This window comes from Mastigoproctus giganteus, chromosome 4, assembly GCF_048544385.1.
Source record: "Mastigoproctus giganteus isolate SK-2022 chromosome 4, ASM4854438v1, whole genome shotgun sequence".
Lineage (NCBI taxonomy): Eukaryota > Metazoa > Arthropoda > Arachnida > Uropygi > Thelyphonidae > Mastigoproctus > Mastigoproctus giganteus.
The window spans coordinates 21,368,964-21,389,988 of record NC_143578.1 but is presented as its reverse complement, the minus strand read 5'-3'; the positions used below and the strand labels follow the sequence as shown (position 1 = coordinate 21,389,988).

Sequence of the window (21,025 nt, the reverse complement as noted above, 5' to 3'; positions counted from 1 at the left end):
GCGCCTCCGTAGCCAGGTGGGAAGGAGCAGCAGTGCTTAGCACATGCTTGTTGATTAGACCGGGGTTCGAGCCCGTCACCACCAAATGCGGAGGATGCGGAAAGGTCAGGGAATGACCACCGCATATCCCGGAGCAATATGGCCTTAGTTGCTAATGCTCCTAAAAACCAAACAACAACAACAAAAGGAAAACAATGACAAAAGAAAGCATTCCAGCAGGAGTTTTTATTCAAGTTCACCCCAAAGGATGGATGGATGAGCATGGCGTGAGGTTTTCGCTGGAAAAGGTGTGGTCACACCGTCCTGGCAGACTTCGCAAGAAGCCGTCGCTTCTCGTGTGGGATCAGTTCCGGTCTCACCTAACTAATTGTACTAAGATAAGATTAAAAAGTTTAAACATGCAAATGGCTGTAATTCCTGGAGGGTTAACGGGTCAATTGCAACCCCTGGATGTATCAATAAATAAGCCTTTCAAGGACTACATGCGTGAAGATGCTCCCACGGCATGAACTAACATCAACAGGGCACATCAAAAGACCTACCATTGTACAGGTTTGCCAGTGGGTCAAAAATGCTTGGAATGAAATTAAAATGGAGACAATAGTATGATCATTTAGGAAGTGAGGCATAACCAATGCACCTGATGGCACAGAAGATGACCTTTTGTATGAGGAAACAGATTCATCTGACTCAGAGATCGCTCATAACATGGACGATGGTGACAGTGAATATCTTGAATATTATGATGATTTCATTAAGAACAAATAAATATTTTTAAAAAATTTTTCTGTTTTATGAACTGAATAAAAGCTCCATGTTGTAAGTCCATTTAATAAAAAAAATTTAAAAAAAATAAATGTAACTCCATTTAATTTATTTTTAATACCTACCCCCTGATTACGTCCCGTATCACGCCATGTTGCCATATTTGTTTACATCAGTCGGTAAAAGATTGCTTCTTAGTTTCACCGTAAACAGTATCGAAGGATAATAGAAGGGTTATTATTTTTTCCAAAATATGTGGCCAAAACAAGGGTGCGTCTTGTACGCCCGTGCATCTTATAAGCCGGAAAATACGGTATATGTTTATAAATTGGATAAATTTATATGCTTACAAAAGTGAAAAAATTTACCGTTTTGCAGTGTAAAACAGACTTTTTCGATTGTGTCAACGGTTAAAAGGTGACTATTGTGGACAAGTTCATTTCTAACCCGTACAAAAATATGGCTACGAATAACAAGGGAATTGCGAAAAGATCAAATAAGGTGAAGACATTAGCGAGTAAAACTGAGTTATTAGACAAAATTTCTATTGGTGAAAGTGTCTTGTCAGTGGCAAAACATTATAAAATCAATGAGCTTTAAATCTGTGGATAGAAGACCGAACGCAAAATAAAATTCCATTAACTTCACTCATCATTCGTGAAAAGGCAAAACACCTTTATCAACATGAGGTTGTCACAAACATTCTCTCAGATACACCAGACAAGCTGTACAAGCTGATATTCGGGTAACATTTAGTCAAGTGGACCCAATTTTGGCAATGTCCGGACAATCTGTGACAGCCATATCCTCTGCTTGCACCTTCACAATGGTGGGACTGTCAGTAATCCTGGGTATAACCTCAATGCAGAAGCACACTATGGGTAACCACTCAGGTGCAAACCAGCGTAAGCAGGGGTCAAGGTGTGGGGCCCACACCACATGGAGGAATGCCCCCCCCCCCCATGTGTTACCAGGCAATACTAGGTGGTAGATTACTCTCATCAACCGGTGCAATACCACCACTTTGCTTATTGGAGGCTTGAAATGGTGTTTAGTTTCAAGAGCTAATTCCAGTCAATCCTTCCCCATTTCTTCAATCATGCAGTATTACTGATGACTTTTGAGGTTATGATGAACATCATGGCGAGATCCAATCTTCCTTACATTTCGAGGGTACAGCTCTAAAACGGTCTTCGCAGGCCGGCCGCTAGTTAGTACACTGGACTGAACCTACTGGTAACTCTTTAGGAGGCTTCCAGATCAGCTAGTGTATAATCTTGCTACCTCTACTCTGCCAGATAGTGACTGGAGGGAGTCCGAGTAGTGTGTATGCGGGGGGGGGGGGGGGCATTGTCGAGGCCATGTGTATGCCATATCCAAAGATTTCATTACTCCATATAGCATGTCCACTCCCCTCCCTTTTCCTTATTATTGAATACACCATGAATTGTCAAACTAATAGAGTAAGCTTATCTGCGAAAAGATGTAAACCTCCCAAACACTTGTTAGTTCATTTTGCAAATATCAATTCTAATCTCAACGATGTCCATATCCACTTGCAGTCTGCCAAACCGCATGTATTTTTTCTGACAGAATCTCAGTTATCGGTTGATTCAACTACTGCTCATCTCAATTGCCCAAACTATTACCTACTACTACTACTACTCGCTGTATAATTCCTTTCGTCTCAAAGGTGGTACTTGTGCATATGTCTGTTCCGATATTCCCTGTCAGAGACTTGGTAATTTGAAATCTCCTCTTTTTGATCTTCTCTGGCTTAAAATCTCTCTACTTCATTGTGTCAAATTCATCTGTTGTCGCTACCGTTCTCCCAATTCCGCTAATCACTTGGAGCTCTTTGACTTCCTCTCTTTGCAACTTGACTTTCTCCAGTCCAACTTTCCTAACAGTGAGGTAATTTTCCTTGGTGATTTTAATGTTCACAACTCCAGCTGGCTTCTTTTTTCTAGTCATACTGACCCAGCTGGTCGAGATGCTGAGGCTTTTGCAATTACTAATGACCTTGCATAGATTGTTCATTTACCTACAAGGATACTGGACAATCCTAACCATACAGCCAACACGCTTGATCTTTTTCTCACAAACAACCCTTCTAAGTACACGGTCGAAGTGAGTGGCCCTTTAGACACCTCAGATCACAACTTGGTGATTGTCTCTTCTCCAATGGAGCCTTTATTTCATGGCTATTCCCAATCTCGTATTGTTTGGCATTACAAGAATGCAAAATAGGATGATCTGCGAGATTTCTTTTCTTCTTTTCCTTGGTTGGATTGCTGTTTCAAAACTTCTGATGTCAAAGTTTCCTCAGATCGTGTCAGAGAAATTATTCTGGTACGAATGGAATCCTTCATTCCACACTCCACTTTAAAATCTCGTCCTTTATCTAAAGCTTGGTTTTCCAATAAATGTGCTATGGCTGTTCAAGAGAAGAATGTTGCATATCGTAATTGGCTTGTTTTCAATTCTTCAGTTTCATTTTCTGCCTACACCAAAGCTCGCAACAATTGTAAAGAAGTTATTAATCAGTCCAAACTAGATTTTGAACAGGCTCTGGGTAGAAAACTTGCGTCTTGCCCTAATGGTAGCCGAGCATTCTGGTCTCTTGCCAAAGCTATTGACTGCAACTTTTGCCCATCTCTGCTCCCACCTCTGTCCAAACCAGATGGTTCTGTTGCCACTTCAGCCAAGGATAAAGCTGACCTGCTAGCATCCCATTTTTCTTCCAGCTCATGTATTAATGATCTTGGTAAAACACCTCCCAACACTATATTCAATGCATCTGTGGTCTTCTGTCAAAACGATGTCAGAAAGATTTTGACAAATCTTGATGCTAAGAAAGCTCCAGGTCCTGATGCTATTTCTCCACTTGTTCTCAAAACCTGTGCTCCTGAACTTACTCCTTTTCTTTGCCACCTTTTCTCACTTTCTTATTCCAAAGGTGTTTTTACTTCTGCTTGGAAATTTGCTCATATCCAGCCAGTTCCTAAAAAGGGTGACAAATCCCTCCCATCCAACTATCGTCCCATTGCAGTTACTTCTACTCTTTCTAAAGTAATGGAGAAATCAATTAACTGCCAACTCTTAAACTGCCTAGAAACCTTCCACCTGATAAACAATTGCCAGTATGGATTCCGTTAGTGTCGATCCACTGGTGATAGATAAAGGTCTTCTAAACGAGCTTCCATCTTATGGTTTGCCAACTGTTTTTTGTAATTGGTTATCCAGTTTTCTCTCTGTCCACCAAGGTTCAGTTCTTTCCCCTACTCTTTTCCTCTTGTATATTAATGGCCTTCTTCCATTGAATAGAAATCCTATCCATAGTTTTGCTGATGATAGCACATTGCATTCCACTTTCCATTTTGAGAAACCTTGTCCTGCTCAATCAGCTTCAACTTCTCGAATATCTGCTACCAATTCCTTTAATGCCGATCTCCAGGTAATTCTCCAGTGGGGCAAAGACAAATTAGTTGATTTCAATCCTTCTAAAACTCAGTCTTGTCTTATATCTCTCAAAAAGGATTCTTCTGCTCCTATACTTATCTTTGGTGACACTCCGATTTCTAAGCAAAATGATATATCTCTTTTGATCTGATCACAAGCACATTACAAATATTGCTTCCTCTGCATCTAAAAAACTTGGTTTTCTCTTTTGCTCTCAGCGTTACTTTTCTTCCAAACAGCTGTTTACTCTGTACAAATCTCAAATCTGCCCTACCATGGAATATTGTTCCTGCATCTGGGCCGGTGCTCCCAAAACCTCTCTCTAGCTTCTAGATTCCATTCAGAAGAGGGCAGTTAGGTTAATAAATGACTCATCTTTAACAGTCTCTCTCTCTTTCTCTCTCTCTCTCTCTCTCCACTCGCTGTCTCATAGACGTACTGTTTCTGCCGCATGCCTTTTCTACAGATACTTCCCATGGACACTGTTCTTCTGAATTGGCTTCTATAATTCCTACTCTCTCTCTCTCTCTCTCTCTCTCTCTCTCTCTCTCTCTCTCTCCACTCGCTGTCTCATAGACGTACTGTTTCTGCCGCATGCCTTTTCTACAGATACTTCCATGGACACTGTTCTTCTGAATTGGCTTCTATAATTCCTACTCTCTCTCTCTCTCTCTCTCTCTCTCTCTCTCTCTCTCTCTCTCAAAACAGTCTAAACACGTGCCGCCTCCAGCCAACATCCATTTACTGTCCAACTTCAAACTCACAGAACCAATTTTTTGTCTTCCTTGTTTATTCATTCAACTGCTGTTTTCTGGAACAACCTTCCTCCGTTAGTTTTTCCTGAAAATTACAGTCTACAGAAGTTCAAGTCTAGTTCTAATACCTCTCGTGTTTGGGGTTTTCATAAAAAAAAAAAAAAAAACTTTTAACGAAATTGGTGATATCACTGGCGGAAGTTTTTTTAGCTAACAAAGGCTGGTTTGAAAGATTTGTTTGAAATTTCTAATAAATATTACATTCAATATGAAATCGTTTCTTATTTTCATTTCGATGCCTTATGCTGGTATTTCACTATGTACTTCTATGTTTGTCTATGCACTGTCATATGTAGGTACAAATCATAGATAGACAAAATTTTTGGACTAGTTTTTCTTATATATTTCATACTTTGGAACAGAACCCTTTTATTACTATGGGAGGCATAACTCAGTGTTCGCGTTTTCGGTAATCGCAGCATTTATCAGGAACATAACCCCCGCTATTTGCGGGGGTTTACTGTATATGACTTTCATCACCAGATGCACTATATTTACTGAGTTGACAGAAATCATTGGATACTTAAAGTCTAGTAACGGGTAGGCCCACCTTTTGCACGGATAAGGTCAGTCACTGAGTCCGCTAGTTCACAAAAGCGTTCCACAGGTATTTTCATCCATGCTTGCTGCACTGCTGTCTATAATTCCGTTGCATTCCTGGGTGGAGGATCCAAAGCTTAAATGGACCTTTCCACAGCATCCAAAAGCTGCTCCATGGATTCATGTCCAGTGAACTGGGAGGCCATTCCATGATGGTAAAATCTGCGGAGTGCTGTTTGAACCATGTTCTAGTCACCACGGCTCTGTGGGGAGGCGCATTGTCCTGCTAGAAGAGTCCACTGCCATGTGGGTGCATGATGACATACCAGAGGTCATGTGCCAGTTGAACACGCCCCAGACCATTACCGACTGTCCACCTGCCTGAACAGTTCCTTATTGATATGACAGGTGCATAGCACCAAATATGCACCCTCCCGTCTGCTCGAAATAACTGGAAATGGGACTCATCAGACCAGGAGACCTGTCTCCAATAGTTCGTCCAAGGTCCAGTGCCAGTGTTCTTTTGCCAATTGTGGCATAGAGTCTCGTGTTGTGCTGTTAGCAATGGGATTCTGGTGGGACGGTGGTCCAAATAACCTATTGCACCTAATGATCGCCTAATGGTCTTGGTGGAGACATTGTTTCTGGCACCTCTCCTCGTTGAAGTCAGCAGTGATTTATGCTACTGTTGCTCTCCAGTTGGCTGAAACAATGCAACAATTGAGTTATGCTCTGAGTTGAGTAGCACAAAATGTAAGGCTGTACATCCATTTAATATGGGTGGCCAGTAGAATGTGGAGTCAGTTTCATAAGACTTATTAAGTCCTGAGAAAATGAAAATGAGATTAGGAGTGTGTTAGCATTAGCATTAATAGAGGCATATGATGCAAGAAAGCAAGCTTATGCAGCATCAGCCAAAAAAAAAAAAAAAATGCATTTCACCCCTCCATTTATTCCAAATACCTGTCCAGCTCAGCCTTAAATTTATTTAGGCCTGGCGTGTCAAACTGGAGGCCCGCAACAATTTTTGTGGCCCACGATGCCCAAAAATAAAATGTTAAAGTAAACAATTAAAAAGTACCTATTTATAAATCTAGAATATAAGGATTAAAAAACCTCTGTAGTAAATATAAAAATAATCATTTTAATTGATAATAATTAAAAAAAAAGACTGGATCGATGGAGCCTTGATTAGAAAGAACTAAAAATATAAATAGTAATTTCAAATGAATGAAAATTGAAATTATTATCTTTAAATAACATTGTAACTTTTTAGTTTATTTCTTTAAAAATAAAAGAGTTACATTTTATTTTTTAAAATATTTTTTAAATGGAGAAATCTTAATCTAAATTTCTTTTACATTTAAACTAATATTACAATATTGCAAATGCAGCATTTTTTATAATTTTATCGAAAAGATACTTCATTCATACTAGTTTCTTTGTCGGGATCTGTTGTGTTGTGTGCGTTGTGTTTGCTATCTATAATTTAACAAATACCTAAGTAATCGTTTTTTAAATTTTATAATTTTAATTTCAACTACAGAATTTATATAGAAAATGTCACTTTCTGCATCAGTCAAGAAAAGAAAAATTGATAACGAGGGAAGAAAATTCCAAGAAAAGTGGGAGCTGAACTATTTTTGTATGGAAGTGAACAGTAAAATTACATGCTTAATTTGTAAGGAAAATATTAGTGTTGCTAAAGAATACAACATTAAGCGGCATTATAACTCTAATCATAAGGAACAATATTCAGGCTTCGAAGGAAAAATAAGAGAAGAAAAATTAAAAACAATGAAGAAAACACTTCATAGTCAACAACAAGTATTTACAAAATTCATGAAAACTAACGAATCAGTAGTAAGAGCAAGTTATGAAATAAGCTATTTGTTAGCAAAACGTTCAAAATCGTTCACGGATGGTTCGTTAATTAAAGAATGTATGATAAAAGCAGCTGAAATCATCTGTCCTGAAAAAGAGCAATAATTTCGCAATATTTCATTATCAAGAAATACAGTGGTAGAGAGAATTAGTGAAATGGCTGATAATATCAGTTCATAACTACAGGATATATCTACAGAAGTCTTGTTCTTTTCAATTGCGATTGATGAAAGTACAGATATACGAGAAGTTGCTCAAGTTGGTGTATTTTTTCGTGGTCGCTATAATAACATGAGGATCACTGAAGAATTGTTGCAAGTTATCCCTCTTCTTGGAACTACGACTGGCGAAGATATTTTTGCTGCAGTATGGAGCATTTTAGAAAAGTGTAAGCTTCCACTTGACAGACTTGTATCTGTAACAACCAACGGTGCTAAATCAATGACAGGTGAAAATTGAGGATTTGTGTCAAAATTGATTAGAAAATTACAAGCTGAGAACCCAGATAAACCGAAAACCATGGCTGTCCGCTGCCTTATTCATCAACAAGTTCAGTGCTTAAAAATATTAAAAATGTATTGAAAACAGTAACAAAAACAATCAACTTTATTCGAGCGAGAGCACTCAACCATCGGCAATTTACTTCTCTTCTTAAAGATTTAGAATCTGAGTTCGACGATCTTCCTTATTATACAGAAGTTCGATGAGTATCATGCCACAAAGTTTTAAAGAGATTTTATATGCTTTTGGAGGAAATAACAGTTTTTCTTGAAATGAAAAATGAAAATGTATCAGTTATAAAAAATCCTTTGTGGATTAAGCATTTGGCATTTTTAATTGATATTACAAGCCACCTCAATAATCTTAACATTTCACTGCAAGGTAAAAATAAGTTAATAACGAACATGTACGATGCAATAGCAAGTTTTGTACAAAAACTAATGCTGTTTAAAAATCATTTAAAAAAAGACGTTTTGACCCATTTTCCTACTTGTGAGCAGTTAAAAACACAAAATCAAAATTGCTCTTTCTCACAATATTGTGACAAAATTGAGGAAACCAAAAACGAATTCATAAGCATTGTAATGATTTTAAAGAGTTAGAAGATATGTTTTCTCTTTTTGTTGGACCTTTTTCATTTGAAATCGAAAAGCTCCCATTTGATTCAACTGGAATTAATTGATTTCCAAAATGATTCATTTTTGAAAGACAAATGTCGAGAAATAGGAATTCCAAAAGTATATTCTTACTTAGGTGAAAAATACCCGGAAATTAAAAAGTTTACTGTGCAAATTATGTGTTACTTTGGGAGTACATACTTATGCGAACAATTATTTTCATGTATGAAATTAAATAAAATGGCATATAGATCGAGATTGACAGATAAACATCTTTCCGACATACTGAAAATTGTATGTTCCCAGTCTGACTCCTGATGTTGAAAAACTAGAAGGGGGTAAACGCTGGCAGGTTTCCGGGAAAACAAATTAATTATTTTCATATATATATTGAATATTTAATTTTTAAATAAAAAAAATAATATAACAATTATATATACTAAAACCAAAGGAGCTCAAGGCAGCCAAAGTAACACACCTGTATTAGTTACAATTTATTAAGAAACGTTTCAGAAATTGTTTTTGTTACAAAATCCATCTTCAGTCTTTGTAGCAATTTCCGAAACATTTCCTAATAAATTGTAAGTAATAGAGGTGTGTTACTTTGGCTGCCTTGCACTCCTTTGGTTACCAGTTCATCAACAGCCACTTTACTCCCATTCCTTCACAATACATACTAAATTCTAAATTACTTGTATTCTGTAGATCTGAATAAAAATTTAAATGTTAATTACATATTAGTTTTAATTATCCTGATTATGCTACTGAATCCTGAATCAATATATAATATTTAAGAAAATTTTATGCAGCCCACAAAAATTATATCATCACACAAAATGGCCCGCAGCAGAAATGAGTTTGACCCAACTGATTTAGGCTATCAACTTCCACAACAAAGAATGGAAGTCTGTTCAATCAACCAACTACCCACTGGCTAATTCCAAACTTCCACACATCTATGCTACATGTCTTTCCTCAATTTGGATTTATGCCCTCTCAGGTGATTATTCTGAGCAAGAGGAAGAATCCCATCAGCATTGACCATGCTCAAACCATTCAAGGCTTTATACACCTCAATCAGATAACCTCGCAGGTGCTTAGTCTCCAGACGCTGTAATTTGCAAAACTTAAGCCTTTCTTCGTAAGAGCAACCCTTTGTTCCATTCACTAACCTTGTTGCCCTTCTCTGTACTCGTTCCAACATCTTTACATCCTTCTAAAAATGAGGCCTCCAGACATGTATACAGTACTCAAGATGTGGCCTGACCAATGCCTTATACAAGGGGATAATCACCTGCTTATCCCTGATAGAAAAATTCCATTATATCTTTGACAAGACACCATGAGCTACTATTGCAGACCGTCTGCACTGCTCAGAAAAATTCATATCTGCCTGCACAATTACCCCCATGTCCTTTTCATTCTCTACCACTGTCAGTGTAGTACCACAGAGTTGATACATTGCCTTGGGGTTGCTGTTTCCCATATGTAGTACTTTACATTTGTCAATGTTAAACTTCATTTGCCACCTCTCAGCCCACCTGCTCAACTTTTCTAGATCCTGTTGCAGCAGCGTACTGTCATTAGTCTCATTAACAACCCTGCCAACCTTCGTATAGTCTGCAAACTTGGACATTAAGCTTGATATACCATCATCAATATCATTTATAAATACAGAAAACAATGGATACAACACTCAATCCTGAGGGACTCCACTAATAACATTAGTCCACAATGAGCAGTGTCCATTGATTACCACTCTGTCTTCTCCCACTCAACCATCCTTTTATCCATAGCAGCAATTTGCCTCCAATGCCACACTATTCCAATTTGTTCAGCAGTCTTCCATGTGCAACAGTATCAAAAGCCTTTCTAAGATCCAAATATATGATATCAAAGTTATTCCCTGCATCCAGTTCCTTTGTGACCATATCACAGTATCCAATCAAATTGGTCAGGCAGGACTTTCTCTTAACAAAATCATGCTGTATCCGAGCTATAACTGAAGTCTTGTCTAGATGATCCTGCAGTGCTTCTTTAACCAGTGTCTCCATTAATTTTCCTGGAACAGAAGTTAAACTAACAGGTCTATAATTACTTGTGTTGCCCTTTAATTCTCCTTTGTGAATTGGGGTCACATTTGCACATCTCCAGTCCATGGGTATCTCCCCTGAGTCCAAAGAAGCTCTCATAATTATGGCTAAGGGTTTGCTTACTTACTTTGCTGCCTCCTTCAATATAACTGGATAGATGCCATCCACCCCGGGTGCCTTTTTTATGTTTATCTTCAACAATTTCTCCTCCACTTTCCTCTCAGTCATTATAAAATCATCTAGCTCACTGCCAGAGTTTAATTCACCTGTGGCATTCCCCTCCCTGAATAACTCCTCATGTGTGAATGTAGATGCAAAATACACATTTGGTTTGTTAGCCACCTGAGCAGGATCATCAATTGTTGAACCATCAATATCCATTGGACCAATCTGATTCATCCCTTTCCTTCTAGATTTTACATAGGTAAAGAACTCTTTTCTGTTTTTCTTTGCATCCTTTGCCAAGGATTTCTCATAATCTGCCTTCTTTTCCTTCCTAACCTCCTTTGTGACTTGGTTACAGACCAGCTTATATCTATCATAGGCTTCCATGTCACCCATTAATTTATATGTATTCTATACATTTTTCTTCTCTGCCATATGTCTCATTAGTTCATCTGACATCCATTCAGGCCTAAACCTTGAACAATATTTCTTAGTTGGTATGTAAAGCCTAGTAGCTTCCAAGATAAGTTCTTTTAATGCTTCCCATTTTGAATTTGCTGTTGGTAACATCATCAGTTGGTCCCACCATATAGAATTTAAATACTGTCTCAGACCTTCGTAGTCACCTTTACGAAAGCAAAAACCCTTCCCTTTACCCATGTTAGTAGTTACCTCTTTGAGTAAATCCCACTTCAGCACACTGTGATCACTGCCACCTAGTGGTTCCTTTATCTGCAGATTCTTAATGCATGAAGAATCACTACTGATAATCAGATCAAGCGTATTACTCCCTCTAGTTGCTTCCCGAACATGCTGATGTAGAAAACAATCATCCAATAAATCCACAAAAGCCTTGCTAGTGTATGAGTAACCAACCCGCAAATTCCAGTCAATATCTGGGAAATTAAAATTCCCCATTATAAGACTCTTTGATTTACTGGCCCACTCTATTTCCCTGTACAGTTTCTTATTATACTCATCAGAATCATTAGGCCTATAGCACACTCCTACTCTCAATTTTGATCTCCTAATGCTTATGTCACACCAAACTGACTCGACACTGCAGTGTCTAGCAATATCGACTGACTTCCTTTCTTGGATTTTATGTGTTTCTTAACTAATAGCATAACCCCTCTTCCCTTCCTATCCTGTCTATCCTTTCTGTACACATTGTACTCCCCAAATTCCAGTTCTGCATTCCTTATATCTGTGTGACACCACGTCTCTGATATCCCAACAATATCTGCCTTTGATGTTTTGAGCAGTACCTCAAATTCATCAAATTTATTTACCAAACTCCTAGCATTGATGTATACGCAAGTATACATACACCTGTTCTTATACTTAGCTACCCTAACACAACCCATGAGTTTCCTTGTACTGCAATGACTCTCACCAGTCTCTGAAATACCCTGCATTTTGTTTTCCAGGCTGCTGCTCATTCCAGTAAGAGTAGTGTAAGAATCACTTTCACCTCTGCCGGTGGCTACTGTTAATCTATTAGTCCTTGTGTTATAGACCTAATGACTGTGATCAGTATAACAAACAACTGCACAGACAAATAAAGTGAGTCAGTAAGGGCATATTAATGCACGTTTTCCTATATGTGTACGGTAATGTGCATTTATATGCTCCAATGTTTATGCACTTGTTTTTCACACATTTTACACGTATATGCATATGCACCTTGTGTTCCAATGAAACGGAGAGGAAATGGAGAGATGAGGAAATTTCTATGCACATCTGCATAAAAGCTGCAATGCTTTATCCATTGCTCGACACACTTCTTATGCACATGTCAAGAGATAAATGTTAGTTTTTTAACAAGCACATACCTTTTTTATCTGGTTAGGAATGGGTATTGGTGCATAAATGACTCAATTCACTTCTATGGATTTAGAAATGTGCATAGCAAAATGCTAAGGCCTAAATCAAAATATCCTGTAATAGGGACTTCAACTTTCAAGGTATTGACTAGAACTTGTGGTTTTCTATATGCAAACAATATCAAATGTTTTTCTGAAATCTCAGATTTCAGAAAAACATTTGATATTGTTGCATATAAAAGATGGTTGTAAGAAGTGGAGTAGTGTGGCATTAAGGATAAGTTGCTGCTGTGGATAAAGGGATAGCTGAATGGGATAAGAAAACAGAATGGTTATCAATGGACACAACTCCCTTTGTAATACGTTATTCATGGAATTATTGACATGTTGTTTTTTTACATATTTATTAATAATATTATTAAAGGTATATAAGGCTTGTGTCTAAGTTTCCAGGTGAATATTAGTAGGACGGACAGTAATCAGGGTATCCTACCGCAACAAGATCTAAAAAATTAAGCTTTACAACGAGATGTTTTATGCTTTTGTGGCAAAAACCCAGTTTTGAACCAAAAACAAAATTGTTTTTTATTTTATATCACAGAAGTGTTACTTCACCACTATTTATATGTAAATGTCATTACCAATTATTATTAGTTATGATTAAATTCAGTTAATAGTTATTAGTAATTATAATTAATAATAACTAGTACTAATAACAACATTGTTTTTAAGAGAAAATTTCTGTTCAAATCTTTTTAGAACATCTCTGAACCTTTAAGATAGCAATAGCCGCCAAATAAATTGTAATAATTAGCTCATTTTAAAAATTCTCTATTTATGTGCTCTGGGATGCCCATATACAGGTCAGATGAGTTAACAAGATGGTCAGTACTATAACATTACATATTTTGTGGTACTGTGCAATGTTCCTACCTGTTATCATCCCGGAGTGTTATCACCTATGGAGCCAGTGTGTGGTTTACCTGCTTGGTCATAGCAAGAAACAGGAATAAATTAGAATGGGCTGAGAAATGGCAACTGAAGTTTAACATTGACAAATGCAAAGTACTGCATATGGGTAGAAGTAACCCCAGAGGGACGTACCAACTGTGTGGTACTAAACTTAGGGTGATAGAAAATGAAAAAGACCTGGGAGGAATTGTGCAGTCAGATATGAAGTTTTCTGAGCAATGTGGACAGGCTGCAAGAGCAGGTCATGGGGTTATGTCAATGATATACAGGAATTTTGCTAGCAGGGAAAAGGAAGTGATTATCCTTTTTTATATAAGACAATGGTCAGGCCACGCCTTGAGTACTGCGTACAGGTCTGGAGGCTTCATTTTAGGAAGGATGTAGATTTGCTTGAGCATGTACAGAGAAGGACAATAAGATTGGTGAGGGGAATGAAGGGATCCTCTTACTAAGAGAGGCTTAAGTCTGCAAATTGCAGCGACTGAAGACTAGGCACCTGTAAGGTGATCTGATTGAGGTGTATACAGTCTTGAATGGGTTGAGCATGCTGAATTCTGATGGGATTCTTCCACTTGTTCCGATTACGAACATAAGGGGGCATAAAGTCAAATTGAGGAAAGACAGTTGTAGAATAATCGTGCAGAAATTTGGCTTTATCCAGTGGGTGGTTAATTGCTGGAACAAACTTCCATCTGTCGTGGAAGCTGATAGCTTAAATAAATTCAAGGAGGAACTGGATAAACATTTAGAGGGAATGGTTGTATGAATTTATTATTTATTTATTTATTATTTATTTTTTTTTTTTTTGCTGATGCTACATAAGCTCATACACTTGCTTTCTTTCATCACATGCCACTATTACTATTACCTGGAAGTAGCCGAAATAGGCTTGTATTATATATGTTCATTTCCTTTTTATGCAATGTAAAAAATGAATCATCACTTGTTGGTGTCTCAGAAAAATTTCTTATTTGTAATTTCATCATATCGGGGAGATAGGATCTAAATTGATCAGTTTCCATCACTAAACAGTAATTTCCCAATTCTGCCTTGAACTTAACTTTGTAACACTATCAGATTCCCTGCTGTTGAGGCAATTTATTGAAAAATCAACAAAACTCTGCCCAAAGGTGTATTTCATTCCTCTGTTTCTTCCCAAAATTTGCAGGCAACAAATATTTAAGAACAACTTTTATAGAGATTGAAAGGGTACTGTATAGGGCAATTACAAGGCAACATTTGAAATATACTGTCCAGGTTTGAGAGCCACACCTAAAATAAATAAATAAAGGACACAGGTTCTTTAAAGGGTGTAAAGATACACAACATTCCTGGTGAGAGCAGAAAAGGCAGTCCATATGAAGAGAGAGACTACTAATATGCAAGCTACAGAGTTGTTAACTAACTAGATACCTAAGCAAGGAAATCTAATTGAGGTTTATAAGTCTCTAAGAGGGGATAGTTAAGTGCATGAAGATTAACTTATAGAAAATACTAATACTAAAATTTTTACGTTTGTATCTCGCTTGTTCTAGTTTCACCTGCCAGTATGAACATACTTCCGGCATTCATTTTGTTTATATCTTCTGATGTAAGCATGAATAAGGGAATGTGCAAACAGATAGAACATGGAAATGTCATAAATATGAATTTAGCCAATAAGAATTTAAATACTTAAGAGAACTAAATTTTTCTTCAGCACATCCCAAATACATTGGTACTTAACAACTGAACATAATGAAAAGATTATTTCTACTGACAGATGACTGGATTCCAGAGAAACAGTTATATACTGCCCACTTACCAATGCTAAAAAAAATGAGAAATGCTCAGTCCAAATAGGCACCTTGCTGAGTAAAGGAAAATGGTAGTTCCTCACAACCAACAACTGAGAACTAGTTGAGTGAGAGCTGAATAATATTTGTAGGAGTATTGGAAGATGGATAATCTCCTAAATCTGGTTTTTATCTAATAACCAAGAAAACCACAGAATAAAATCCATGATAACCTCCAATATGAAACAAATTATAGCTTCAAAAAACTTAATCTTAATAAGTTACTTTTTTCCCCCCCTATGAATGAGAGACATCAACCAACCTTCCTTTCCTCCCTTAAAGTTGTTGTTATTTGGTTTTTGGGAGCATTAGCAACTAAGGCCATATTGCTCCGGGTATATGCGGTGGTCATTCCCTGACCTTTCCACATCCTCCGTATTTGGTGGTCACAGGCTCGAACCCCGGTCTGATCAAGAAGCGTGTGCTACGTACTGCTACACCTGCCTACCTGGCTACGGAGGCATCCCTAAAGGCTGATATAAATGGTAATCAAAATTACCCACAATTAGCTGTAAATGTTATCTTTTAAAAGCAACATTTCCATAATACTGAGGAAATCATAATGATTTAAAGGTAGAATCTGTATATTAAAACCTATTTTCTGATTAGCATTAGCAGAGGCATACGATGCAAGAAAGCAAGCTTATGCAGCACCAGCAAAAAAAAAAAAAAAAAACCCTCCCATTTCACCCCTCCATTCGTTCCAAATGCCTGTCCAGCTCAGCCTTAAATTTATTTAGGCTATCAACTTCCACAATAAAAGATGGAAGACTGTTCCACCAATCAACCGCCCACTGGCTAAAGGCAAACTTCCACACATCTAGGCTAAAACTGTCTTTCTTCAATTTGAATCTATGCCCCCCGGGTTCTTAATCTTAGCAAGAGGAAGAATCCCATCAGCATTCAGCTTGCTCAACCCATTCAAGGCTTTATACACCTCAATCAGATCACCTCGCAGGTGCCTACTCTCAAGGCACTGAAATTTGCAGAATTAAGCCTTTCTTGGTAAGAGCACCCCTTTGTTTCCCCCGCCAATCTTGTTGCCCTTCTTTGTAGCAACTCTACATCTTTCCTAAAATGAGGCCTCCAGACCTGTACACAGTACTCGAGGTGTGACCTGACCATTGCCTTGTATAACGGGATAATCACATCCCTGCTAGAAAAATTCCTATATATAATTGACAACACTCCATGACCTGGCCTGGCAGCCCGTCTGTACTGCTCAGCGAACTTCATATTCGACTGCACAATTATCCTCAAGTCTTTTTCACTTTCAACTTCCCTGAGTGTAGTACCACACAGTTGGTACGTTTCTCTTCGGTTATTGCTACCCATATGCAGTACTTTGCATTTGTCAATATTAAACTTCAGTTGCCACTTCTCAGCCCATTTGCCCAACTTATCCAGATCCAGCTGGAGTAGCATACTGTCTTTAGCAACCCTGCCAACTTTGTATCACCTGCAAACTTGGACATTAAACCTGATATACCTTCATCAATATCATTGATAAATATACAAAACAACAATTGGCACAACATTGAACCCTGGGGAACTCCACTAATAACATTTGTCCATGAAGAGCAGTGTCCATTGATTACCACTCTCTGTTGTCGACCACTCAACCATCCCTTTATCCAATGTAGAAACTTACCCTTAATGCCATATCTCTGCAATTTGTACAGCAACCTTCCATGTGCAACAGTATCAAAAGCTTTCCTGAAAGCCAAGTATATGATATCAAAATTATTTTTTGCATTCAGTTCGTTTGTGACCACATCATAGTATCCAATAAAATCAGTCAGACAAAAGACCTCCTTTTGTTAAAGACCTCCCTTTAACAAACCCATGCTGTGCCTTAACTATTACTGCAGTCTTGTCTAGATGATCCTGCAATGCTTCTTTAACCAGTGACACCATTATTTTCCCCGGAACACAAGTTACACTAACAGGTCTATAGTTTCATGCATCATCATTTTAACCTCCTTTGTGAATTGATGATACATTTGCACACCTCCAGTCCATGGGGACCTCCCCTGAGTCCAAGGAAGCTCTCATAATTAAGGCTAAAGGTTTGCATACTTCCTTTGCTGCCTCCTTTAATATACCTGAATAGATCCCATCCACCCCCAGGTGCCTTTTTTATGTTTAACTTCAACAATTTCCCTTCCACTTTGCTCTCTGTTATTACAAAATCACTTAGCTCCCTGTTAGAGTTTGATAAATGTCTGGCACTCCCATCATTGAATAACTCCTCATGTGTGAATGTAGATGCAAAATACTCATTCAGTTTATCAGCTACCCGAGCATGATCATCAACAGTCAACCCATCTATATTAAGTGGTCCAATCTTATTCATCCCTTTCCTTCTAGAGTTTACAAAAGTAAAGAACTCTTTGCTGTTTTTCTTTGCATCCTTTGCGAAGGATTTCTCGTAATCTGCCTTTGCCTGCCTAATCTCCTTTGTGACTTGATTACAGATTAGTTTATATCTGCTATAGGCTTCTGTGTCACCTGATACTTTATATGCATCCCATACATTTTTCTTCTCTGCCACGAGTCTCATTAGTCCATCTGACATACATTTAGGCCTAAACCTTGAACAGTATTTCTTAGTTGGAATGAAAAGCCTAGCAGCCTCCAAAATTAAGTCCCTGAAGGCTTCCTATTTAGAATTCAACATTGGTAACATCATCAGTCGATCCTACTGTACAGAATTTAAAAACTATCTGAGGCCACTGTAGTCACTTTTACAAAAGCAACAGCCCTTCCCTTTAACCTTGATGGTAGTTACATCTTTAAGTAATTCCCACATCAGTACATTGTGATCACTGTCACCCAGTGGTTCCTTTATCTGCAAATTCTTAATGCATGAATAATCACTGCTGATAATCAGATCAAGAGGATTAATCCCTCTGGTTGTCTCTCTCGAACATGCTGCTGTAGAAAGCAGTCATCCAATAAATCCACAAAAGTCTTGCTAGTGTGCGAGTGACCAACCCACAAGTTCCAGTCGATATCTGGAAAGTTAAAAATCCCCCCTTTATAAGACATTCTGAATTACTGGCCCACTCTATTTCTCTGCATAATTGCTCATTATACTCATCAGATTCGTTAGGCCTATAACACACACCTACTCTCATTTTTCCTTTCCCAGTGCTTATGTTACACCAAACAGACTCAACATTGCATTGTCCACCAATGTCAATTGGATGCACTTCCTTAGATTTTATGTGTTTCTTAATTAACATCATAATCCCCTCCTCTCTTCCTGTCTTGTCTATCCTTTCTGTACACATTGTACTCCCCAAATTCCAATTCTGCACTGCTTATGTCTGTGTGACACCATGTCTCTGATATCTGCTTTTGATGTCTTGACCAGCACTTCAAGCTCATCAAATTTATTAACTATACTCCTAGAATTTGTGTACATGCAAGTATACATGCACCTGTTCTTACTCTTAGTTACCCTAACACGTCCCATGTATTTACTTGTTCCATGATGACTCCCAGCAGTCCTGGAAATCTCCATTGCCTTGTTTTCCAGGCTGCTGCTCATTCTAATAGACCCAGTGCAAGAATCACTTTTGCCTCTGCTTGCCGCCACTCTTAACCTTTTAGTCTGTGTATCCCCCGAAGCTAGCAATTTTCCGATCCATCTAACACTGACTCGACAGCATCAGCAAATATTCTTGCACCCTTTCTATTTAAGTGTACCCCCTACCTGTAAAAGCAGTCTCTCCTGTAAACAATGATGCTTCTTACATTCTGCATGAAAAAAGTCTTCAGAGCCTTGCAAAGTTTCACTAACACTGGTTGACTGCAACAGGTGAATCTAATTTTATGCAACTGCCATTTACTTTAGAAGATGGCACCTCCATAGCCTGGTGGGAAGGAGCAGCAGTGCGTAGCACACGCTTCTTGATTAGACTGGGGTTCGAGCCCGTCACCACCAAATACGGAGGATGCGGAAAGGTCAGGGAATGACCACCGCATATTCCCGGAGCAATATGGCCTTAGTTGCTAATGCTCCTAAAAAACCAAATAACAATAACTTTAGAAGATAAAAGGTTGATAGTATTACAGGTTGGAATAATACAACATTACTAGTACTTAGAACACATAAGAACCAGGGGCAAATATTGCTTGTTCTTACACCAAAGCAACAAAGATACACAAATGTACAACTTCCTCCTCACATAGAATTACATTAACACTATTTAAATTTCTCAAATAATATGTTCATTTTCATACATTCTTACCCTTTCAATAATATCAAGAATATCAAAACAGTGTTTATTTATGCAAGTCTCTGCTTCTTCAACCAACATATGAATAGCTGCTTTCCTAATTTTAACATCTGTAACTGTGTCTAGATGAGATAGGAATGGAAGAACTATTTGGTCAATAATCTCTCCCTGAAACAATAAAAACATTTATATCATTAATTAAATGTCTTATAATTTTTATTCTAAATGGCATTAATGCTAACTTAAGTCTTGCTTCAATTTTGAAATTTTAAATCATTTCCATTTCAATAAAACAAACTTAGTTAACACAATACCATTTTATTAACTAAACTAATTTCGGCAAAGTTTATGCTGAATGAATGTGCTGAAGCTTATGCAGAAAAATTTCTTTACCGAGCAAATATTTTGGACACTGTCAGCTAGCCATATTAAGCAAAAACAAACCAAAATTTTCTCAAAATGATTGTTGTTGTTTATTTCATTGGGAATATTTGGCAACTTTGGCCATATTGCACCTGACTGTGGTGTAATGCATACAGAGATTTCTTGGTTTTACTGAGGTTTTATACTATATAGATATATATATATATATATATATTTTTTTTTTTTTTTGAGAAACAGAATAAAAATTTCTTTCTTATTTTTGGGACATCCCATTTATACTGAATAACTTGGGGAAGATTTCCTTCATCCCAGAATGTTGTGGCGGTTGATTTTCCTGCTCAAGAGAAAAGGGGCTTTGTCAATGAAAACAAACTATGTTGCCACAGGCATATCACCTTATATTCTCTGTTGAAAACAGAGCAAAGTTCATACTATTTTTATTTATTGTTCAGTTTAATGACAGAACTAACTATAACTTTTAAGTTTTTAGATATAAATGCTTCTTTAGAGGCAAGAGATTGTCCAAAGCATATGAAACTCATGACTATAGATCAGTCAGAGAACTTCAGAAGGCATATTTTATGTGTTGGCTATTTCATGACATGTGGTGACCCAAACTCATCCCACTGCAGATATAGTCTTTGCTTTCAAACAGTTTCCACCAAATGTAAATTGATTTATGTTGTGGTGGATCCTTTTCAAGCATATAAGAAAATTCCACTGCACACTAGTCATTGATTTTTATCTTAAAACTGGGCAATGTAAAAAACTTTACAATGTGGAGAAGCTATTTTAAAAACATGTTTTCTCTCTCCTCTGCCCCCAGAAAATATGACAAAAACTACATTTTTGGAGGAAATTTCTAAAACAAATTTCAGTTTATCATTTGGTATTTCAGAATTTACCATCATATGCACGG

At 37.6% G+C, this 21,025-nt stretch overlaps 1 protein-coding gene across 2 annotated transcripts in view; it reads right to left on the bottom strand.

Annotated features, from left to right (window-relative positions):
• Window positions 1–21,025, bottom strand: part of gig (TSC complex subunit tuberin) — a 613,633-nt gene that overhangs the window by 339,987 nt on the left and 252,621 nt on the right. For both annotated transcript variants that reach the window (XM_090372592.1, XM_090372593.1), the window contains exon 16: window positions 19,735–19,890. In XM_090372592.1, the coding sequence (XP_090228718.1) occupies window positions 19,735–19,890 (156 nt within the window). The remainder of the gene's footprint in view (window positions 1–19,734; window positions 19,891–21,025) is intronic.